Source organism: Urocampus carinirostris, chromosome 19, assembly GCF_059441175.1.
Source record: "Urocampus carinirostris isolate Australia breed hairy pipefish chromosome 19, RoL_Ucar_1.0, whole genome shotgun sequence".
NCBI classification, from domain to species: domain Eukaryota; kingdom Metazoa; phylum Chordata; class Actinopteri; order Syngnathiformes; family Syngnathidae; genus Urocampus; species Urocampus carinirostris.
Window position 1 is genome coordinate 25,240,303 of NC_142367.1, and position 25,641 is coordinate 25,265,943.

Here is a 25,641-nt window from a genome sequence, read left to right on the forward strand (position 1 = left end):
GCATAAATCTGCCCTTCATGGAAGAGAGGAAGCCCTTTCTGAAAGAATAGCATAATAAGCATGATAAAGCCCAAGATGAACAAGCTGCTCCAATCAGATGAGACCAAAATTGAACAGTTTGAGCTAAAGGCAACCAATGTACATCACCCTGAAAACACCATTCCCACTGTCAAACATGGTGTTAGCAGCATCATGTTTGGGGGTTGCTTTTCTTCAGATTGTTATTGGTAGTGAGAAGATGGAGGGAGCCAAATACAGGGAGATTCAGGCAGAAAATCTGAGAACGGGGTGCAAGTTCACCTTCCAACAGGACAGCAACCCTGAACGTAAAGCAAGATCTGCAACGGAATGGTTTGAAACAAAAAATATGAAGGTGCTGCAATGGCAAAGCCAAAGCTCAAACTTCAATCCTATAAAGTATTTACGGAATGATCTAAAAGTATGCTGTGGACAAACGATTACCATCGTAACTTGAGGAACTTGAGCTACTTGGCCTAGCGTGTGACGTCATCCACTCCGCTGTTGCTAAACTACAACACAGCACCCCGAGGCCATCCTGTTAATCTGTCAATAAACAACAAAAAAATACTGCTGGAAGTGTGAATTTCCCTACGGGGATGAATAAAGTATCAATCAATCTATCCATCTATCTATCTATTTATCTATCTATTTATTTATCCATCTATCCACCTATCTATCTATCTCTACAGTATCTATCTATCTATCTCTACAGTATCTATCTATCTATCTATTTATCTCTACAGTATCCATCCATCTATCTATCTATCTCTACAGTATCCTTCCATCTATCTATCTCTTCAGTATCTATCCATCTATCTCTACAGTATCTATCTATCTATCTCTACAGTATCTATCTATCTCTACAGTATCCATCCATCTATCTATTTATCTCTACAGTATCCATCTATCTATCTATCTCTACAGTATCTATCCATCTATCTATCTCTACAGTATCTATCCATCTATCTATCTCTCCAGGACCTATCCATCTATCTATCTATCTCTACAGTATCTATCCATCTATCGATCTTTCTATCTCTACAGTATCTATCCATCTATCTATCTATCTATCTCTACAGTATCTATCCATCTATCTCTCTCTACAGTATCTATCCATCTATCTCTCTCTACAGTATCTCTCTCTCTCTCTCTCTCTCTCTCTCTCTCTCTCTCTCTCTCTCTCTCTACAGTATCCATCTATCTATCTATCTCTACAGTATCCATCTATCTATCTCTCTCTACAGTATCTATCCATCTATCTCTCTCTACAGTATCTATCTATCTATCTATCTATCTGCTTTCTAAGGAAGAATGGGCAAATATTTCTAGTTTAATATAAGCTAAACTTATGGAAAATAAAATAAGCAAAAGAAGGTTGTACAAAGTATTAATCCAAAGGGGGGGCAATATTTTTGCAACACTAACTTTTACATCTGTTATTTGTTAGCACAATATAAAACGAGGTTTCTTTGTGTCTCACGTGTTGTCGGTTTTTAGAAAATATGATGATTTGTTTTCTACAAGTTTGAGGCCTGCAATATGTCGGAAGGCTCTTGAGGGGGGTATTACTTTTGCAAGGCGCTGTACCTATGCTTTTATAGGGACGATAATGTCATCCTGATGATTCTCATATGGAAGTTTAAGACCGAATAACTTCCCCGTGAATCGTTGTTTCCGTGCCCCGGGGTAAGAAAGTATTTAGTATGCAGCGAGGCGCAGTTTAGCAGCCCCCGTGTTTTTTTAAGATGAACTATTAATGGCAAATTAGCATTTAATTCAAAAGTTTTAGGAATCGGTTAATATTTAATTCCATCAAAGTTGACTCCAAGGGGAAGGAATGGCCTCCGATTGCTCGCGACTAAAATATCACTCCTCAGTCGGGGAAAATAGGAACGGAAAATGTATGTGTGTAATTTTCGTTTAATGAAAATGTTCCGCTCGCGTTTACTTTAAAAGTAGGATGCGTACGAGGTCGATTCAGTTTTCGATGAACTCATTCACAGACGGATTTTCACATCGTTTAGGTTTTTCTCCGCTTACACTTTATGTATGGTATTAAATAATCAGATAAACAAATTTGCGAACAAATTTTGTGTAATATCTAGTGCCTCCTAGTGGTACAAAATTGTCGTTCAGTAAATTAAAAATTGATCTGAAGACAATGTAAAAATACCTGAGATATTACACCAATATTTATATTTATATAAGAAAAAAAGAAAAGAAATGTGTTTTTATTTTACAGAGTGTTATGTTTTGGAGAGAATGGACCCATGCGGGGGAGGCGGGAACTGCAGGCAGAGGTTCTTGAAATATCTAGTGCCTCCTAGTGGTACAAAACTGTCGTTCAGTGAATTAAAAAATGGATTTGAAGACAATGCAAAAATACCTGATATATTATACCAATATTTATATTTATATAAGAAAAAAAGGTCAAGAAATAGAAGTAACCCTACCCAACCATGATAATAATAACTGCTAAGAGTTCATTTTGCATTGATTCTAATTAGGGTTCGTATGGGTACTTGAAATCCTGGAAAATTTGGTAGTTTAATGTGTTTTCACGGATTGAAAATGGCTTGAATTTGGGACAAAGTGCTTGTAAACGCTTGAAATTGTTGCCATGTTTCCCGGTGGTCTGACTTCATAGACCACGCATTGAATAAATATGTGTATTTGTTGCTGTATTATGCATCATGTATGGACATTTATTTTGGGTTATGCAAAAATGAAGGTCGCGTTTCCACGTGGTATATTGTAATAGAAGAACTCCCTTCCCCTTTCATTTTGTTTCTGAGGCATTTTATGTTCGTTTTGCCGGGGATCAAAGAGATCAAAGCCAGGAGAGAAAGCTTACCACGTGTTGTGAGCCATGGCGCCCAATTGGCCCCGCCCGTGTGGTGCCAGCTGCGGCTCATTAACAGATTGTCTTTCCTTCTATTTAAGCTCAGTGCTCTCACTCTTTCTTTGTCAGTCCGTCAACGAACCTTTGCCCCGCAAGACGTGGGTTTCGACTCGTTCCTGTTCCTGTTGGTTTTTCCTATCCGCTATTGTTCCCCTTTATTTTGTCCTGTTCCGGGTTGGGTAGGGTTACTTTAACTGGATTACTTTCAATTACTTTTTGATTACTCCAATACCAAATATGCTAATATAAGACAAAATAAACATGGAACGGAGAAAATGATGTTGGCAAGCTGTTTGGATGGATTTTCATTTTGTTTCTGTCGCATTTGATGTTCGTTTTGCCGGAGATCAAAGAGATCAAAGCCAGGAGAGAAAGCTTACCACGTGTTGTGAGTCATCATTTGATTCCTATTTAGTTTTTTTTATAACCCTACCCAACCCTGTTCTTGAGCACTAAATTTGGCTAGCTAAGACGTGTTTTTGCATGTAATATCTTAATAAATATACATAAATATTTGCTGGTTTTCTGTCTGTATTTTTAATATTGGGCGGGCCGGATTCGGAAGCCCGGCGGGCCGGTTTTGGCCCGCGGCCCTCGGCTTTGACATAAGTGATTTAGGGTGTAAAGAAGTCTAATATGGATGTCTATTTCTCTGTTTTCTATAGGAGACACGGGCAAAAACTCCAGGCTCATTTCTCAGAAAGTCGTAGCTTGAGGGACTGCAACATCAATGCCTCGGGTCTGATGTCCAAATCTTTGAGAACGCAGTACACGCTCCACAAGGCAAGTACTTCATTATTTATAAAATATACTTTATCCAGTTTTCTCGGAGAGAACGCAGAAAAAAAACGCTGTTTTGGGAAAAACTGTCAATGTTTACTAATACTCTAATGATATGAAGTAGGGGAAGGACCAGCCCAAGTGTTCATGGTGTCAGGACCAGAACAAACGGTGGACCCAAATGCGTAACGTTTCACACAACTCTTTAGTAAGGGATCAGGGAGAGAGGAAAAAAAACAGCGATCAGGGTAGCCGGGATAGGAGAACGAAGTGCGGTCGTGGATTGAAACAAGTCGGGTCCCCGGGATAGGAGAACGAAGCGCGTCAGGGAACTGGAGACCATCGGGAAGCCAGAGGCAGGGGATCGATAGGAATCAGGGAAAGAAATCAGGCAGTAAGATGATGTAGACAGGCAGGATGCAAGGAACAGGTGGGAATCAAATCGGGAGCCAGAGTCAAAAGTGCTTGCCTTGCATGTGCTGAGGTTTGCTGACGGACTGACAAAGAGTGACCGGAAAGGAAGCGCTTGAATAGAGAGAGGGATAGATAAGGAACGAGTGGCAGCTGGGGCTGAAGGAGAGAGCGCAGTTGAGGGCATTCAGCGGGAAACTCACAGGCTTGTGATACATGGGGCCCTTAGCTAAATAAGATTCGGGGCCCCTAGCTAAATAAGATTCGGGGCCCCCTATTACTCGGTCATTTGCAGCCATACTAGAATTCATTCCATGTTTCTACTCCAGGGGTGGGCAACTATGTGACATGTTATCTCATCTCTCATCTCATTAGCCGTACCGCTTATCCTTATTAGGGTCGCGGGGGGGCAGTGGGCAGGGGACACCCTGAACTGGTTGCCAGCCAATCGCAGGGCACACAGGGACAGACAACTCATTCGCTCATTCACACCTAGGGACAATTTGGACCGGCCAATTCACTCGAAATGCATGTTTTTGGAACGTGGGAGGAAACCGGAGTGCCCGGAGGAAACCCACGCAAGCACGGGGAGAACATACAAACTCCGCACAGGAAGTCTGGAGCTGGATTTGAACCCACGCAGGAGGTTCCCATGACATGAACTGTGCCGCACAAGCGCTAACCACTGCGCCGCCGTGCTGCGTGACATGTTATACTTCTATTAAATAGATTTGTTTCAAATTGGTTTCGAAACGAGCACAATTGTCACGGTTGCCATGGCGCCCAATTGGCCCCGCCCATGGGCACCGGTTGAAATTCGTTGACATACCGCTCCCTGTGACTACTTAAACGCTGTCCTTTGAGTCGCCCTTGGTCGGAGCGTCTGCAAAACTCTGTTTTGACACCTCAAGTCCTGACAATCTCCGTTTTTGCTCTTGTTTTGCCGAGTCCGGTGAATCAATCATTTTTTGCTGTGTTTTTGCTCCTGTTTTGCTTTGCCGCAATCTGTTTAATTTTGACCACTTCCGCTTTCCGTGCAATCTACTCCCGCGACCAATGATCTCCTGATCGAGTGTGCGCTCCTTTTACTTCTCCCCAATAAAATGGATCGTTACGCGAGTGGGTTCTGCTTCCTGTCCTGGTCCTGACAACAATTAGTCCCTGTTTTAAGTACTTCATTTCTTATTTAGTTTTGAAGTATTACTGTATTTTTGTGAGTGATTCTGAAGTCAGATTTTTATTGAAATCATGTAGTTTTTTTGTAGTGTTAATGTAGTTTTAATTTTTTTACTATTTTTGTATTATTTCTGAAGTATCGTTAGGTAGTATTTCCATAGTAGTATATTCGGGAAGAGAAGGAAAAAAAACAATAATACTCATAATACTGCAATGACAATGTCCCTGGAATTTTACAGTTATTGTTGATCCTTGTTTCATAAATAAATCAAAATAACACCCACATATGAGATTATTGATTAGTTTCTGTGGTGTATGGACCCATGCGGGGGAAGCAGAAGGTGGAAACAGGGATGCTCAAAAGGGGACCAAAACCAAAAACTCAAAGTCTCTGCTTAAATATTACCCCCCAAAAATGATGTTTTTTTTTCCAGTTTCTGAGAGTTGGACCGAAAGTTTAAAATAGTCGGTCCGCTTAAAGACTCAGGGTCCAAATTCGGGTGGCACAACAGCATCCTGATTAAAATCACAACAGGACGCGGTGTTTATGGAGCGCATCGTTTTATGATACTGGTATAAATCCATTACTTTGTTTTATGGAAGCGAGTCGACAACTTTGGATAATGAACATTATCTTTTAAACTCATGGTGTGTGTCTTGCAGTTGCTGTGATCTGCCACTAGGGGCATGCTTTACAAAAGTGGCTTTTACTGTATTTTTGATCGTGTAACGTTGACTCTATGGTGGTGGGCCGTAGGGGCCTGCAAGGCCCTCTCCTCTGGCGTTAAAAGAATCGGAATCATGTGACGTTCATTATATTATGTCAATCAATATTACGAACGAACGAGATTTGTTCCGGACGAATGTTCGTAAGTTGAATTTATTTGTAAGTTGCTTCAGTTCTATGTTTAAGGCTTTTATAAGTAACCTGTATCGTTTTGTACTTTAAAAAAAAAACAGTTCATCGAATAATATGCTCATTAAAGTGAAGTTTAACTTACTCTTGGAAGGTGAGCTTCAAAATAAGCGATCCAACCATTTTCTCAACCGCATCATTTTTCCTATTCCACTTTCATTTCAAAATAAGTAGCTTGCCTCTTCTTTACACTTCACACCAATCATATTGAACGGATGCACCAGATATTAAACAATAAAAATGTCAAAGTTCTTACGGTATAGAATGTTTACACACGAACTAGGAAGAGGAAGCGGATTTCTTCTTCGGGGTGGATGCTGGGTCTCACAGCGCCACATGCCGATAGTGGCGGAAAGAAGAGCTACAGTAATGTCCTCTACTTAATATCACAAGACAGCGGAAAATTTGCTTCAGAACTTTGTCAAGCAATGCATGTGTTTAATGGAATTTTCAAAGAGGTAGATGGACCCATGTGGGGGAAGCAGGAACTGGAAACAGGCGTGCACAAAAACATTGTACAGTGGAACCTCGCGAGTTCGCGGTTCTACTTTTGCGGGTTCAGAGCTTCGCGGGTCTAAAAAAATATACCTTCTCAATAAAAGCATTTATTGACTTGAGCAAGCACGAGCTTATGCCAACTGAGGACACGGTGTGGACACTCTTATTGTGAAGGGGAGGGGGAGGCCCTGACACAATGCTTAGTCATGGTGAGGTACCGCTTCGCTCACCCCCCTTCCTTCAACTCCTCCCACCTCACCCCTTTCTTATGTGGCACTGTTTATCATGTATACCTGTATACGGTTTTTTTAAGCATTTTTGAAGGGGCGCCGCTACTTCGCGGATTTTCAGTTTTCGCGGGTGGTCTCGGTCTCCGATAACCGAGGGATTACTGTATTTGATAACAAAACCAATACCAAAGCAACAAAGAAGTGGGGACAAAATGGCCGAACCAGAAACCAGAAACAAAACCTGACAAATGTGAAACTAGAAACAATGACCCAAAACTGGATATAGAAACTGTTTTGAGCAAAATAACAAAGAAACAGACAAACCCGGCGTAGTGGTGGAATGAGATGGAAATGACTCGACCCGGTGTATTCTTCGAAATGTCCTTTTAGAGGGTTCTTCGTAATAGTGTGTGATATGCCTGTGTCCAGTTCAAGCCCCTGTTGGGGCCTAATAGAGGTAGGAGGTGTGTCAGACCATAACACAATGTTCTTCATTTTCTTACATTGTTTAATTGTTTCAGCTCTTATGCTGAGTAGCCTTAGTTGTTGTTAGCCCAGGAACAGCAATAAAATGGTGAAAATTTTGCCTTCATCTGATTGGTTGTTCTGCAGGTCAATCACAGACCGGGATTACCGATTGGCTGACATCACATTGTTGCGCTTGAATGTCAAATATAGTTGTTATCTAACTAGCTGGGATGGAATGAATTGGTATAGTTTCGAATACCTCGCAGTGATCCTTTGTGATCTACCGGTAGATCAGGATCCACGCAACCTTGTATTCCTGATCTCCTGTTTTCGACTTCCTGCTGGTGCTTCTTGCAGATAATATTGTTTACTTTGGAAAAACCAGGAAACCGTTAACCTAATCTTTTGTGGGATTATTGTAAATTCCGGACTATAAACCGCTATTTTTTCCCCTAACTTTCCACCCTGCGGCTTATCCAGTGATGCGGCCAATTTATGTAATTTTTCTGACTTGAAGCTTTGAAAACTCTCTCGGTGTACCGTCTTTCTTTGTAAATATGTGTAACCCGTGTATAATATGTATTTGCAACTGTATATTTTTGTCATGTATTTATTTGTATTTATTTTAGACACTTATTCTGATACGTTTTGCACGGGCGAATGAAAAAGGAGGGGCGGAACAAACGCGGGGTGACGGGAAGTGGGGTAAAGGTGAGGAACAGACACAGAGGACAATAGTGGTTATATATTTTTCCCACCCTTACCTTTGGAAATATACACTTTTTCCCTTGGATTACTTTCAACAGAACCCGGACTCTGCAGGTCTGCATCAAACCTTAAGTACCGGTATCATTTTCCGTTCATTTTGCCGGCTGTGATTTTTGGACTGTGGACTTTAATGAAGGACATTTAGTTTCAATCGCGGGACTTGAAGTCGGGTTTGGGTTCATTTTGTGTTTGTGTTACATGTTTCAATGCGGGCGCATGCGGCTTATATACAGGTGCGGCTTGTGTATGGACAAAATCGGTTTTCCTCTTAAAATGTGGTGGGTGCGGCTTCTAATCTGGGGCGCTCTATAGTCCGGAATTTACGGTATATATTTTTCCCACCCTTACCTTTGGAAATATACACTTTTTCCCTTGGATTACTTTCAACGGGATCCGGACTCTGCAGGTCTGCATCAAACCTTAAGTACCGGTATCATTTTTCCGTTCATTTTGCCCGCTGTGATTTTTGGACTGTGGACTTTAATGAAGGACATTTAGTTTCAATCGCGGGATTTGGGCTAAATGTGTGTTTGTGTTTGTGTTACATGTTTAAATGCGGGCGCATGCGGCTTATATACAGGTGCGGCTTGTGTATGTACAAAATCGGTTTTCCTCTTAAAATGTGGTGGGTGCGGCTTATAATCAGGTGCGCTCTATAGTCCGGAACTTACGGTAATCTTCTAATCCGAGCGTAAAAATGTAAGGTGTAATTAAAGGCAGTGGCGGAGGGAATACGCCAGTGAAGGAAGGAGACAGGGGACATACTCTACTCTCTTCCCACATTATGTATTTACCCCCCGAGCGCGTTCACTGCGCCGATTTACAGCTCTTCCAACATCTTTTTATTTGAAACGCTGCTAAAAATGGATCCGCGATGAGCGCCATCGAGGAATAATTGGATTGACGGTGCTGCGGGGCTCCCTCTACAGTTCACAAGTGGAATGGAGATTCCGGGTAATTGTGGAAAATCGACTTCGGGAAGGCGAATTTGGTATTATATTATATTTCAGGACAACAAAGAAACTTAGTGTTAGGGAAAAAAATCTATCAAAAATAAAATAACGTTACCAAATAGTTAGAATTAGTTATCAAACCAAACATAACCCTCATTCGCCCAACAATGCATGCTCTTTTCTTTATGGAAAAACGTATAAGAGACTAGTATTTCCACACAGGGGCAGATTTATTTTCTTAAAGTATTAAGAAAAAAGTAGTAACTAAGTGAATTCCATCGAATTAGTTGAATTAGTGCCGCTCTTCGTCGAACCTCTCTCTCACAGTGTTCTCGTTTGCCCGCGTCCCTGCAGCCTTAGACGCATCATTTTTGCTGGGGACACATAGTCTCAAATCAACTGTCCCCGGGACGCAACTTTTTTGACACCAAATTTTAATTATTACCCGATTACATTTTTTTAAACAAATATTTACCACACTCCAAACTTTTCGTCAGGCAGATCCGGCAGATGTTGTTTTGGTCTCGCGGTTCGAGTTTTCGCCGATCTCGAATTGTATGGTGAAAAGTCCGTCTCTTTTTAGAAACCCGGCTTTTTCGGCTCAATTCATGCGATTTACAATTTCAACCTGGATAAGACTAAATTTTGGGGAGCCATAGATCTCTGTTGGGACCCCTAGATTTTTGAGCATGCCAGTCCCCGGGACCCATCACTTTTCACTGGTAAAGTGAACACTGCTCTCACGATCTTTCGTCTTCTCTGCCCATGTCTTTTTCCCAAGCCGGCGTGTCGGCCCCTCCCATGGGGCGTGCTGACTCCTCCCATGGGCGTGCCGACTCCTCCCCTGGGCGTGCCGACTCCTCCCATGGGGAGGGCCGGATGCCAGCTTCACCGCCTCCTCACCGAAGGGCGCTGCCACGTCTAAAAAACTCACAGCAACACCAAGCGGCTGTGGCTCAGGAGGTAGAGCGCTCGTCTTGGGATCAAGAGATCTCAGTTCGAATCCCGGCTCCTCCGTGTTACATGTCGAAGTGTCCTTGGGTAAGACACTGAACCCCTAATACCCCCAATAAGCAGGTTAGCGCCTTACATGGCTGCACGGCCGCTATTGGGAAATGTGAGCCAAAACACTCCGCACTTGGAACGGCGCGACCTGTCATCGAACTTAAGCCTCCTCTGTGAAAAATCTCCATTGCATTCAATAAATGTAACTTGTATAGAATTGTATAAAATCCCTTATAGCACAGGTGTCTAACAGGCGGCCCGCGGGCCAGATCAGGCCCGCTAAGGGATTGAATCCGGCCCGCGAGACAACACTCAGAGAAGCGCAAGAGAAAAACGAGCTGCAGGTTGAAATAGCCAGGTGCCTCTCACAAACACTGCACTTGTATTCCTCTCTTTCCCTCCCCTTTTCAGTCCTCTCTTTTTCTCTATCTCTGTTCCTCTTTTTCTATTTCTCTCTGTATTTTTACCTTATTTTGCTCTCTTCCTTTGTCTCTTTCTCTCTCTTGCTCTCCCTCTTTCTACCCTTCTCTCTTTCTTTCTATTTGTCTTTGGATTTTACTTTCTCTCCCTTTCTTCCCCCCTCTCTCACTATTCCTCTTTTTACCTCTTTTGTTTTTCATATTCTCTCTCTCTTTCTCTTTCTCTTTCTTTCTCTCTTTCTCTCTTTCTCTCTTTCTCTTTCTCTTTCTCTCTCTCTTTCTTTCTCTCTTTCTTTCTCTCTTTCTCTCTCTTTTTCTTTCTCTCTTTCTTTCTCTCTCTCTTTCTCTCTCTCTTTCTCTCTCTCTCTCTCTCTCTCTCTGTCTCTCTCTCTCTCTCGGCCCCCCGAGTTAAAATGAGTTTGACACCCCTGCCTTATAGTCAAATAAATAAAATACAAAATCCTTCACTAGGAAAAAATGATAACGCTGTGGTAGTTTCAGAGCAGAACGTATTTGGGCCTCGCTCCAAAACATACGCAGACGATATGGCAGATAGGGAGAAAACCATTTATTTTCATTACAAGATTTGACACAAGGTTTTGTCATTCTTCTCTTATACATCAGCTTTTATACCCTCCGTTTCACGTCAGAAATATCACATGTTGTTTTGCCCGGTGCGTCCTTTCCTGATGACGTGGTTGTTTTTCTCAAACTCGTCTTGGTGTTTAACAACCGTCCTTTCGCAATCTCCAGCTGTGTCTACTCAAACCGCAGTGTTATCCTCTCGATGACATTTGTTTTTCTAAATCAAGCTGAGTATTATTATTTCGATGACACTCGTTTCTTTAAAGTCGGTTTTTCAGCAACTCTGGAATTTCCTGTCCAAACAAGTGTGTCCTCATTATGTTGGCAAGCCCTGGCCATGAAAATAGTTTCTCATGTGAACAGTGAAATTCCTCATGCCAATGTTTTGACATTATTAGTTGTGGATGTTATCTGATGTTAATCCGTCTCCAGAATTTTAAAAAAACAACAAAAAAACTGTCAAAACCAGAACAAACGGTAGACCCAAACGCGTAACGTTTCACACAAAAGTTTATTGGGGTATCGAGGAAGCAAGCGCCACGGATCCGAAGGAGCACGCAGCTCACAAGATTGGAGCGTGATCGGAATGCGGAAGCGGGTTTGCCGGAGCGGGAGATCGGAGCGTGGTCGAATGGGCAAAATCGGGTCGATAGCCGGAGCGGGAGATCAGAGCGTGGTCGGTGGTCAAAAACCGTTCCATAGCCGCGGAAAAACGGAAAATCAGGAACAGACGAGTAGGCTACGGATGAAGACAGGACTGACGGGAGCCAGAGTCAAAGTGCTTGCCTTACAGAGGTTCGCTGACGGACTGACAAGGAGTGACTGGCGTACTAAGTATAAATAGGAGGGGGAATCAATCAGGCAACTAGCATTAGCGGTGTCGAGTTCGGAAACCAGGTCAGCAACAGGTGTCAGGCAGGTAGCGGGGCAAAACAGGTCGGGAAGGCAGAACGGGGCAGAGTCAGGTCTGGAAACAGGTTGGCAGGCAGAGAAAAACAGGGCAGGAACAGTCTAAACAGGAGAGCTTTCTGAGCTGGGAGCAACGGTTCGCACAACGATCTGACAGGGATCTCTTGACAGCCGGGCAATGAGTAATCATGACCAAAACAGCATGTGCTTGTTTAAGATCAGGTAATGGATCTGGCATTCATGGGCTCAGCAAGCTTGTAAGAGTTCTCACGTAGCTTAGCCACAGTCTCTTACCGGACCTGATTAAAATCCACAGAACTTCTACTGGTGATCACAATTTCTTTGGACTTTCCTCAGAGTCTTAATTAATAATTGATTTTCAATGTGGTAACCTGTTAAAATCTAGTTCTCGCTGTAGATATCCTTCTGTTTGTTTATTGTGGACACATTGACACTCTGGCTGGTACTGAGGACATTAAAAAATTGTCTTTGGATGTCCTCAAAAAGTGCTTGAATTTGACCTTGAAAAGGGTCCATGAACCCTTCAGCTGAGAATCCATTCCACAATCACAGCAAAATACACCAGCAGACCACAAATAAGAAGGAAGACCCACAAATGTAATGGATCGCCGAGACGGACAAGGACACAATTGCGGAGCGTCACCATGATTTAGCATCCCTTAGTTTGAAGGTCACATGTGACGGCGTCGTTTCGAGCCCAGTATGTCACAGAACGCGTCTATTTACCACAATCGTTTTGTGTCTTGTTTACAGGCCTGCGGCGGTCACCCCTGCTCCGGTGAATCGGCGCGGGGAACGGGAACAGAATCGGCGGCGGGAATCGGGAGAGAGCGATCCAAAGCCAAACGCTTCAGGTGAATAACAAACTGGTGGCGGCGGCATTCTGTGCCGACTTCCACGATGTTATCAATTACACGCTAAATGAAAAATTCAACCCGACCCGACCTGAGTCTATATTAACCCGAACCCGATGGACTAACTTGATTTGATAACCGAGCCTGAATAAACCCAAGCTTTAATTTGCTGCCAAAGTAAACACGAAGCTTTAGATAAATAGATACTTTATTCATCCCTGTTGGGAAAATTTACATTTCCAGCCGTATCCTCATGTTAAAACATAAAATAAGAGATATAGGGAACGGGAACAGTATCGGCGGCAGGAATCGGGAAAGAGCGATCCAAACGCTTCAGATGAATAACAAACTGGCGGCGGCGGCGATCTGTGCCGACTTCCACGATGTTATCAATTACACGCTAAATGAAAATTTCAACCCGACCTGACCTGAGTCTATATTAACCCGAACCCGATTTGATAACCGAGCCCGAATAAACCCAAGCTTTAATTTGCTGCCAAAGTAAACAAGAAGCTTTACATAAATAGATACTTTATTCATCCCTGTTGGGAAAATTTACAGGCGGGGGTAAACGTCCCATTGTTTGATGCAAACACTTCCTCTGCAACATCAACCGGAAGTGTTACAATTTTTGGTGTCCCCCGAGAAACGAGCGCCGTCTTTCCCCGAATCTTAATGACATTCTTGTCGAGCGCAGCGTTGGGCGTGACAAAGCAAGGACGCGCAGGATGTGGCGGTTGAGGGCGGGGCTGTCAAACTCATTTGAACTCGGGGGCCACAAGATAGATCGAACCTTCTCTCGGGGGGCCGGACTAATGAGGAAGGAAGAATGAAAAGGAGAGATGGACAGAAAGAAAGAGAGAAAAGAGAAAAAGAAAGAGAGAAAGAAAGCAGGAAAGAGAGAAAGAAAGAAAAGGAAAGATGGGGACAAAGAAAGAAAGAAATAACAAAAGAGTGAAAGAAAAAAAGAAAAAAAAACGATAAAAAGAAAGAAAATAAGAATGAAAAGGAAAGATGGAGGGAAAGAAAGAAAGAAAAAAAGAATGAAATGGAAAGATGGGGTCAACGAAAGAAAGAAATAACAAAAGAAAGAGAGAGAGAAAGAAAGAAAGAGAAAGAAAGAAAGAAAAGGAAAGATGGGGGGAAGAAAGAAAGAAAAAAAGAATGAAAAGGAAAGATGGTGTCCACTAAAGAAAGAAATAACAAAAGAAAGAATGAAAGAAAGAAAGAAAAACAAATGAAAGAAAGATGGAAAAAAAGAAAAGGAAAGATGGACAGAAAGAAAGAAAGAAAGAAAGAAAGAAAGAAAGAAAGAAAGAAGGAAATGGAAAGATGGGGACAAAGAAAGAGATAACAAGAGAAGGAAGGAAAGAAAGAAAAATGAGAGAAAGAGAGAAAGAAAGAAAGAAAAAAGAATGAAAAGGAAAGATGGGACAAAGAAAGAAGGAAATAACAAAAGAAAGAAAGAAAGAAAGAAAGAAAGACTAGTAGATTGAGAATAATTAAAAGTAGAGCAAAAGAAATAAGAGAAAGAGAGGGAGAGAAAAAGAGAGAGAGGGGGACAGAGAAAGAGAGAAAGAGATAACATTAGAAACAAGAGAGATGAAAAAAGAAATAGTAAGAGAGGGGGAAAGAAATAGATAGAAAAAGAAATCCAAACAGAAATAGAAAAAGAGAAGGGGAGAAAGAGGAGGGGGACGCAAGAGCGAGAAAGAAAAGACAGAAAAAATGAAAAAAGGAAGAGAGAGCAAAAGAATGTAAGAATAGAGAAAGACACAAAGAGGAACAAAGGAAGAATAAGAGAGACACAATGAGTGAAAGAGAGAGAGATAGAAAGTAAGAGAAAAAGGTTGAAGAGAGAGTAAGATAGGAGAGAAAGAAAGAAATAACAAAATAAAGATTAAAGGAAAAAAGGAAAGAAAAAAAATGAAGAGGAAAGATGGAGGGAAAGAAGGAGAGAAAGAAAGAAAGATAAAGAAAGAAAGAAAGAAAAAGAATGAAAGAAAAAGAAAGAAAGAGTAGTAGATTGAGAAAAATTAAAAGGAGAGCGAAAGAAATAAGAGAAAGAGAGGCAGAGAAAAAGAGAGAGGGCGGGACAGAGAAAGGGAGAACAAGAAGAAGAGAGAAGGGGAGAAAGAGGAGGGGGTTGCAAGAGAGCGAGAGAAAAAGGAAAAAAGGAAGAGAGAGCAAAAGGTAAGAATAGAGAAAGGGACAAAGAGGAACAAAGAAAGAAAAAGAGAGACGGGGTGAGTGAAAGAGAGAGAGATAGAAAGTAAGAGAAAAAGGGAGGAAGAGAGAGAGATAGAGAGAGAGAGAGAGAAAGAGAGAGAGGGGAGAGAAAGAAAAGAAAGAAAGAAAGACAGAAAGAAAAAAAGAAAAAAACGAATGAAAAGGAAAAGATGGAGGGAAATAAAGAAAGAAACAAAACAGGGGGAGTGAGAGGGGGGGACGCAAGAGAGAGAGAAAGGATAGAAAAAAAGGAAAAAAGGAAGAGAGAGCAAAAGAAGGTAAGAATAGAAAAAGACACAAAGAGGAACAAAGGAAGAATAAGAGAGACACAATGAGTGAAAGAGAGAGGGATAGAAAGTAAGAGAAAAAGGTGGAAGAGAGAGAGAGAGAGAGAGAGAAAAGAAAAAAAGAAATACAGGTACAGCGTTTGTGAGCAGCACCTTGCTTTGGCAACATCAACTGACATATTTCAACCAGCAGCTCATTTTTCTCTTGTGCTTTCCTCAGCGAGGGGGACAACACGGTGTCACAAAGGTCCTTCGTCCCGGAATACGGAACGGTCAATCATTTGTTTCTGCCTGTCTGAGTCGAAAGAGGCGGAACTGAATTCCACTCTGATGGATGATTTGGAGATGTTTTTGGCTATTGACCCGAAAAACCGCAGAGCACCGAGAAGCCCTCAGAGATAAAAAGCTGTCGGTGGGACCCAAAAGTGTAGCTTTTTTTCTCCTGAGCAAAAACAATCGTGTTCCCGTCTTGTCTTTAATTGTTGGACCAATCGCATTAAATTGATTCGGGACAGCCAGCAGCCTTGACCCCCATCTTCCAAGAGGAAGCGGTCAGACCGTCTGCGAACCTATGCTTTCAGATAGGCAAGCTCTGTAGTATCCGACATTCTCCTGCCCTGTTTTCTCCTGCCTGATACCTGTTTCCGACCTGTTTCTGGACCCGTTTCTGCTTTGCTCTCTTAAACAATCATATCGAAAAGGCATTCCCGTCTTGTCTTTGATTGTTGGACCAATCGCATTAAATTGATTTGGCCTTGATCGCTGATTGGTTCCAGGACTCTTTTTAAACCCCCGTCTTCCAAGAGGAAGCGGTCAGACCAGACCGTCTGCGAACCTATGCTTTCAGCTAGGCAAGCTCTGTAGTATCCTAGATTCTCCTGCCCTGTTTTCTCCTGCCTTATACCTGTTTCTGGACCCGTTTCTGCTTTGCTCTCGAAAACAATCGTATGGAAAGGGCGTTCCCGTCTTGTCTTTGATTGTTGGACCGATCGCGTTAAATTGATTTGGTGCCAACAGCCTTGATCGCTGATTGGTTCCAGGTCTCTTTTTAAACCCACGTCTTCCAAGAGGAAGCGGTCAGACCGTCTGCGAACCTATGCTTTCAGCTAGGCAAGCTCTGTAGTATCCGACATTCTCCTGCCCTGTTTTCTCCTGCCTGATACCTGTTGCCGACCTGTTTCTGGACCCGTTTCTGCTTTGCTCTCGAAAACAATCGTATGGAAAGGGCGTTCCCGTCTTGTCTTTGATTGTTGGACCAATGGCATTAAATTGATTTGGCGCCTACAGCCCTGGTTGCTGATTGGTTCCCTGACTCTTTTCAAACCTCCGTCTTCCAAGAGGAAGCGGTCAGACCGTCTGCGAACCTATGCTTTCAAATAGGCAAGCTCTGTAGTATCCGACATTCTCCTGCCCTGTTTTCTCCTGCCTGATACCTGTTGCCGACCTGTTTCTGGACCCGTTTCTGCTTTGCTCTCGAAAACAATCGTATGGAAAGGGCGTTCCCGTCTTGTCTTTGATTGTTGGACCGATCGCGTTAAATTGATTTGGTGCCAACAGCCTTGATCGCTGATTGGTTCCAGGTCTCTTTTTAAACCCACGTCTTCCAAGAGGAAGCGGTCAGACCGTCTGCGAACCTATGCTTTCAGCTAGGCAAGCTCTGTAGTATCCGACATTCTCCTGCCCTGTTTTCTCCTGCCTGATACCTGTTGCCGACCTGTTTCTGGACCCGTTTCTGCTTTGCTCTCGAAAACAATCGTATGGAAAGGGCGTTCCCGTCTTGTCTTTGATTGTTGGACCGATCGCGTTAAATTGATTTGGTGCCAACAGCCTTGATCGCTGATTGGTTCCAGGTCTCTTTTTAAACCCACGTCTTCCAAGAGGAAGCGGTCAGACCGTCTGCGAACCTATGCTTTCAGCTAGGCAAGCTCTGTAGTATCCGACATTCTCCTGCCCTGTTTTCTCCTGCCTGATACCTGTTGCCGACCTGTTTCTGGACCCGTTTCTGCTTTGCTCTCGAAAACAATCGTATGGAAAGGGCGTTCCCGTCTTGTCTTTGATTGTTGGACCAATGGCATTAAATTGATTTGGCGCCTACAGCCCTGGTTGCTGATTGGTTCCCTGACTCTTTTCAAACCTCCGTCTTCCAAGAGGAAGCGGTCAGACCGTCTGCGAACCTATGCTTTCAAATAGGCAAGCTCTGTAGTATCCGACATTCTCCTGCCCTGTTTTCTCCTGCCTGATACCTGTTGCCGACCTGTTTCTGGACCCGTTTCTGCTTTGCTCTCGAAAACAATCGTATGGAAAGGGCGTTCCCGTCTTGTCTTTGATTGTTGGACCAATCGCGTTAAATTGATTTGGTGCCAACAGCCTTGATCGCTGATTGGTTCCAGGACTCTTTTTAAACCCCTTCCAAGAGGACGCTGTCAGACTGTCTGCGAACCTATGCTTTCAGCTAGGCAAGCTCTGTAGTATCTGACATTCTCCTGCCCTGTTTTCTTCTGCCTTATACCTGTTTCTGGACCCGTTTCTGCTTTGCTCTCTGTATTATTTGTAATTGCAACATCCTTTGCCTGGTAATCCTGAAAGGGGATGCCACATTTGCGGTCCTTTCTCAAGGTTTCTTCATTTTCCTCATGTTGAGGTTTTTGAGTTTTTCCTTGCTCTCATGTTGTTTCCAGATCATGGGATTGTGTAATAATAGTCTGAAATAATAGTCTGTGCAATAACCTGTGCAGCCCTTTGAGACTCTTTGTGATTAAGGGCGTCATAAATAAAAATGACTTGACTTGGCTTGACTCCTCCGTCCCGGCCATCGACCTGTTTTCCCGCTGCCTACGACTACCCTCGCTCGACACGGAAGTGCCACTTCCGCGTTCCTGCCATCAGCTACCGGTGTTGTTCGCGTTTATTTTGTCCTGTTTAATATCAGGTTTCCAGTTTCGTTCCCGTCTGGTTTATCCTGTTTATTTTCGATATCCTGTTTTGATATCAACCCTGTTTGTCCCGTTGTTTAATATCGGTTTCCAGTTTCGTTCCCATCTAGTTCGGCATGTTCATTTTTGATATCCTGTTTTGATATCAATCCTGTCCGTCCCGTTGTTTAACATCAGTTTCCAGTTTCGTTCCCGTCTAGTTAGTCCTGTTTAATTTTCAATATCCTGTTTTAATATCAATCCTGTTTGTCCCATTGTTAAATATTGGTTTCCAGTATCGTTCCCGTCTAGTTAGTCCTGTTTAAATTCTATATCTTGTTTTGATATCAATCCTGTCCATCCCGTTGTTTATTATCGGTTTCCAGTTTCGTTCCCGTCTCGTTTGTCCTGTTTGATTTCTATATCCTGTTTTGATATCAATCCTATCTGTCCCGTTGTTTAATATCGGTTTCCAGTTTCGTTCCCGTCTAGTTTGTCCTGTTTATTTTCGATATCCTGTTTTGATATCAATCCTGTCCATCCCGTTGTTTAATACCGGTTTCCAGTTTCGTTCCCGTCTAGTTTGTCCTGTTTATTTTCGATATCCTGTTTTGATATCAATCCTGTCCATCCCGTTGTTTAATACCGGTTTCCAGTTTCGTTCCCGTCTAGTTTGTCCTGTTTATTTTCAATATCCTGTTTTGATATCCATCCTGTCCTAGACAGGATCAAAAACTGGTCGAAGCCGGGGGCAGACAAGAGCAAAAAACGGGACGATCTGGGTATGGCTGGATGCGGGAAGCAGGTCGCTCTGTGGAACTTCCGTGGCGAGCGATGGCGCTGTCGGGAACGGAATAAACGGGTCAGTAGCCGGGACAAGAGAGCAAAAACGTGGTCAGAAGCGAGTCGTTAACCAGGAAAGGAGAGTAGACGTGGTCAGGGACAAAAGGAGGTCGAAAGCTGGGACAGGGGAGTAGACAGGATCAAAAACGGGTCGAAGCTGGGGGACAGACAGGAGCAAAAAACGGGACGATCTGGGTATGGCTGGATGCGGGAAGCAGGTCGCTCTGTGGAACTTCCGTGGCGAGCGATGGCGCTGTCGGGAACGGAATAAACGGGTCAGTAGCCGGGACAAGAGAGCAAAAATGTGGAAAAAAAGAGAGTCGTAAACCAGGAAAGGAGAGTAGACGTAGTCAGGGATAAAAGGAGGTTGAAATCTGTGACTATAAAGTATACGTGGTCAGGATCGAAGCCGGGGGACAGACAGGAGCAAAAAACGGGACAGGTGGGAGTCAGGGTTGAAAAGTGCTTGCCTATTGTTAACTGAGGTTCGCAGACGGACTGAAAAAAGGGGACAGACAGGAGTGGGTACAAGTACTGATCGGGAGCCAATCAGAGTCCGAAAAATCAAAATATTAATAAAGATATACTTAAACTTCGATAATCATTTAATTATGTAGATGAGAAAGACCACTATTAAAAATGTAAAAAAAGTACATTTAGTGTTCAAATACTACGCTGAATACCTTTATTTTGAGGTACATCACAGAGTTTTGTTTTCTCTTTCTTGTGCTTCTTCTTTCGACCTTCTCGTTTGACTTTTCCTGCGTTGCCATGGGCAACGTGCCCACTTTGTTGATTTATGACGCCTGCAAAAACCCTGGACCTTCTAAAACCTCCGTCATAAACTCCGGACGCAGAATTCGTATACCTTATTCATGGAAAAATCCAAGGACTTTCAAAACCAGTATTCCAATATTCGGATCAGCTTGACCTGTCATTGAACTTAAGCCTACTCGGTGAAAATCTTCATTGTACTCAATAAATGTAACTTGTATTCAATCGTATAAAATCCTTTATAGTCAAATGTATAAAATCCTTCAACTCTGAAATAAAAGTTCATTCTTATATTTTGGCCACAAAAAAGCGCAAGGGGGTTGGATGAGGACACCATAGTTTGGACAGGATGTTATCAACCGAGAGTTGGAAGTTTGTATTGTATACGTTATCAGATGTTGATATCGTGTGCGGTCTCGGCGGTAGGAAGCCTTACCGACTCAGATAGATTTCTGTGCCGGTCCGATGTATTGCCTGGGTTGTGATTGTCTGTGTGGATAAAGAGAATCTGCGTCTCCCACATTTCTGCATTTCTTTGTTATTTCCTCCGGATCAGGACCCAAACGCGTGACGTTCTCACACAAGCCTTTTATTATACGGGAAATGGGGAGTCATGCACGTTAGGCAGCGGTCTGGCGTGGAATGAGAGGAAGCCAGAGACCGACAAGATGGATTCCAATTACCCGAGTTGATATCGGACAGATGGGGCCGATACCGGACAGGACGGGACAGAAAGGATTGATATCAATACAGGAAATCGAAAATAAACAGGACAAACCAGACGGGAGTGTAACTGGAAACCGATATCCTGTTTTGATATCCATCCTGTCTGGCCCGTTGTTTAATATCGGTTTCCAGTTTCGTTCCCGTCTAGTTTGTCCTGTTTATTTTCGATATCCCGTTTTGATATCAATCCTGTCCGTCCCGTTGTTTAATATCGGTTTCCAGTTTTGTTCCCGTCAAGGTTGTCCTGTTTATTTTCGATATCCCGTTTTGATATCAATCCTGTCCGTCCCGTTGTTTAATATCGGTTTCCAGTTTTGTTCCCGTCTCGTTTGTCCTGTTTATTTTCGGTATCCTGTTTTGATATCCATCCTGTCCGTCCCGTTCTTTATTATCGGTTTCCAGTTTCGTTCCCGTCTAGTTTGTCCTGTTTATTTTCGATATCCTGTTTTGATATCCATCCTGTCCTTCCCCTTGTTTAATATCAGTTTAGTTTCCAGTTTCGTTCCCGTCTAAATTGTCCTGTTTATTTCCGATATCCTGTTTTGATATCCATCCTGTCCGTCCCGTTCTTTATTATCGGTTTCCAGTTTCGTTCCCGTCAAGGTTGTCCTGTTTATTTTCGATATCCCGTTTTGATATCAATCCTGTCCGTCCCGTTGTTTCATATCCGTTTCCAGTTTCGTTCCCATCTAGTTTGTCCGGTTTATTTTCGATTTCCCGTTTTGATATCAATCCTGTCCGTCCCGTTGCTTAATATCGGTTTCCAGTTTCGTTCCCGTCTAGTTTGTCCTGTTTATTTTCGATTTCCCGTTTTGACATCAATCCTGTCCGTCCCGTTGTTTAATATCGGTTTCCAGTTTCGTTCCCGTCTAGTTTGTCCTGTTTATTTTCGATATCCCGTTTTGATATCAATCCTGTCCGTCCTGTTGTTTAATATCCGTTTCCAGTTTCGTTCCCGTCTAGTTTGTCCTGTTTATTTTCAATATCCCGTTTTGATATCAATCCTGTCCGTCCCGTCCTGTCCGGTATCGACCCCATCTGCCCGATATCTACCTGGGCAATTGGTATCGATCGCGTCGGCCTCTGGCTTCCTATCATTCCACCACAGACTGCTGCCTAACGTGCATGACAAGACGGGACAGACAGGACCAATAATGTATCAGAATATCAAAAATACCCAGGACAAACTAGACGGGAACGAAAACTGGAGAAAATAACAAACAGGACGAAAATAGACGGAAACAAAACTGGAAACCGAAATTAAACAGGACAAAATAAACGGGAACAATACCGGACAGGAAATACCAACAGGAACAGGACCGAGTCGAAACCCACGTCTAGCAGTCATGTTTATTTGCGACGCCCTTAATCACAAAGAGTCTCAAAGGGCTGCACAGGTTATTGCAAACCACAGATTATTATTACACCAGCCCCTGATCTAAAACCTGGATAAGCTGAAGAAAATGGTTGGATATATTCTTACACGACAAGGCCAGTGCAACGGTGGAGAATAGTGCCCAATTGCAACACAGACTTGTCTTTTCGTGTGTTATTTGAGGACCAAATTGAATTCTCTTTTTACCGTTCCTCGAGGATTAAAGGAAACTCCTTCGACCTGAAATTAACGCCGATGATACGAAAATAGAAGTGTGCAGAAGTCCGTTGACGGCCTGACAAAAGAGGATTGAGAGGACAGGGTTTAAATAGTGGTGAAGCCAATCCGTCAACAAGCTGCAGCTGACGCCACACGGGCGGGGCCAATTGGGCGCCATGGCAACCGTGACACTTTTGGCATTCTGCATATCAGATCGAGTCCCATTTATTTTTGACACCCTTAATCACAAACTGTCTCAAAAGACTCCACAGGTTACAATGACACCCATCCCCTGATCTGAAACCAACATCCGGGAAAGGGAAAACTCAAAAACCTCAGCACGAGGAAACCTCGAGAAGGGGTCTCACAGGTGCTAATCCTCCTTCCAGGATGACCAGGGTGCAATAGATAGCATTGGGTAACAGTACACAGAACATAGTCAACATCAATGATAAGAAATCATGGGTAATATGTTGACATTTTTCCAGAAGGTGCGGCTTGTACAAAGACAAAATTGAGACAGGCCTGTGTCTTTAATCAGGTGCTCTCCTTAGTCACGGATGCCCAATTATTCCCAGCAAAGGCGTAACCGATAAATGGCATCTGTTGGGCAGGATTATCTCATCCTTGCCTTGTTTTTTTTTTTACGAAGGCTGTAAATTCCGCGCCCCTCCGTTTGGGCGCTTAACCGAAAGGTCGGCCCAAACAACGGGCAGATAAAGATTTCACAAGGGATTACTGAATGTGTGTGTTATTACGTTAAAACCCTGATATTCCTCGCGCTGCTTTGCCTGAATTGAATTGTCTTTATTGTCATTGATATCAGCGTAACGTGCATTGTGTTCAGAACAGACAAATGAAATGAAATGATCTGCATTTCTATAGCGCTTTTCAAGTCAAGACTTCCCAAAGCGCTTTACAGTGTGCTCCACATTTCCCAATAGCGGCCCTGCAGCCATGTAAGGCGCTAATCTGCTTATTAGGGGTTCAGTGTCTTACCCAAGGACACTTCGACATGTAACACGGAGGAGCCGGGATTCGAACTGCGATCTCTTGATCCCAAGACGAGCGCTCTACCTCCTGGGCCACTGCCGCCCCAGACAGTGCAGGACTGTGATAGGCTGTTAAATGCTGTCAATCAAACTGCAGGGCGGGCATGAAACCCCCTTATGTCAGGACCAGAACGGAGACAGGACCTTTCTCTCAGTTTTATTGGAAGAAAGGAAAGGGTTTCACCCACGATCCGGTGATCGCTGGGCGCGGGAAGCAGGTCGCTCTGAACGCGGAAGTGGGACTTCCGTGGCGAGCGATGGCGGTGTCGGGAACAGAAAAAAACGGGTCAGGAGCCGGGACAGGGGAGCAAAAAACGTGGTCGGGATCGGAAACGAGTCGAAAGCCAGAAGAGGAGAGTAGACCTAGTCAGGATCGGAAACGGGTCGAAGCCGGGAAACAGACGAGAGCAAAAACAGGTGGGAGTCAGTGCCCGATTGCAACACAGGGAATAAAATGATGACTTCCAACACGTGGTAAGCTTTCTCTCCTGGCTTTGATCTCTTTGATCTCCGGCAAAACGAACCTCAAATGCGACAGAAACAAAATGACAGCTTGACAACATCATTTTTGCCGTTCCATGTACTCCGTTACTCCCCAAGCCTGCATAAAATGGAGTCATTTGATTCATATTTAGTTTCTTTTGTCTTTTATTAGCATATTTGGTATTGGAGTAATCCAAAAGTCATTGAAAGTAATCCAGTTCAAGTAACCCTACCCAAACCTGCCCGTGTGGCACCAGCTGTCGCATGTTGACAGATTGGCTCCCTGTCAGTATTTAAACTCTGTCCTGTCAGTCCCCTTTTGTCGGTCCGTCAGTGAATCTCTGTTTTTACACAGCAAGCCCTTTTTCGCCTGTCCCATTTTTGCTCCTGTTTGTCTCCCGCTAACGATTCGTTTTGATCTGGACCACGTCTCTTCTCCCGTCCCGAATAACGATCCGTTTTTGATCTCGACTACGTCTGCTCTCCCGTCCCGAATGACGACCTGTTTTGATCTCGACTAATTGAAAGTAATCCAGTTAAAGTTACCCTACCCAACCCTGGTCGCGCATTCGCATATCATTTTCCAAAGTAGACGCACAGAGAACACAAGAAAATTGGAGAAGTGGTTCGGAATCAAGCCAAAACCTCAGCCCCAGAAGAAAGATTCAAAAGAAGCGAACGCAATTTATGACGCTACAAAACGTAAACGTACATTAAAAGCATCGTGGAAAGAGGAGTTCACGTGGCATGAATGAGGATAAGTAAATACAGGTACATACTGATGGCAGATGGAAAACAGCCATGTCATAGACATGCAATGAATGTTATAAGTAGATTTATAATGAACTTAACTTTAAAGTGTCGTTCTGTTACAGTGTTCTGGTTTCCCTGTGTCCCTGCGTCCTATACGCATCATTTTTCCTGGGGACGTATTGGGTCAAATCAACGCGCGTCCTTGGGACGCAACTTTTTTGGCACGAAATTATCATTATTGTGTCCCCTGCCCACTGCCCGATGATTGCTGGGATGGGCTCCAGCACCCCCGCGACCCTACTGAGGATAAGCGGTGCAGCTAATGAGATGAGATGAGATTTTTAAACAAAGATTTAGCGCACTCCAAACTTTTCGTCAGGCAGATCCGCCATTGTTGTTTTGGTCTCGCGCCGATCTTGGCAAAGGAGATCTTGTTGCTTCGAGCTTACGTCATTGTTGTGGCGGTTGTCGAGTGAAAGAGAAGTATGCCTCCGAAAAAACAGTTGGTATTAGGTGCAAATCAACAAAAAAATGGCAATTTTTCTTCAGTGTCGGTAATAAATCGAAACATAACACAGAAAGTGATAACAACGGCAATAATTCCGGCACGAAAAAACAGCGGAGAAATTCTTCAGAAGATCGCGGAGGCAAGGAAAACACGCGTGTTAAAGCGAACGATTCGACGAAAGAAAATAAACAAAACAATACGAGCAAGAAAAGAACTTTTCTGCCAAAATGGACTAAATTATACTCCTGGTGACGCTATGAGGAGGATGATAATGGATTGGACCTTGAGAAGGCATTACAACTGTGGCGGGACAGCAAACCACGAAGAATATATGAACTGAAAAATCTGAAGTGATAACTGCTTTGTATTACCAATTAAGTGTGACGATTACAACTGCATGAATATATAGATTTATATTATATTTTTGTCGCCGATTTACAATTTCAACCGTGATAAGACCTAATTTTGGGGACCCATAGATCTCTGTTGGGGCCCCTAGATTTTAGAGCATGCGAGTCCCTGGGACCCATCACTTTTTACAGCTCAAATGAACACTGCTGTTAT

The 25,641-nt window shown here is 43.3% G+C and overlaps 1 protein-coding gene across 3 annotated transcripts in view; it reads left to right on the forward strand.

The window, feature by feature from the left end:
* The window catches only part of nrg3b (neuregulin 3b), a 422,858-nt gene that overhangs the window by 380,153 nt on the left and 17,064 nt on the right, over positions 1-25,641 (forward strand). For all 3 annotated transcript variants that reach the window (XM_088323857.1, XM_088323856.1, XM_088323855.1), the window contains 2 exons: positions 3,589-3,706; positions 12,816-12,916. In XM_088323857.1, coding sequence (XP_088179983.1) covers positions 3,589-3,706; positions 12,816-12,916 — 219 coding nt within the window. The remainder of the gene's footprint in view (positions 1-3,588; positions 3,707-12,815; positions 12,917-25,641) is intronic.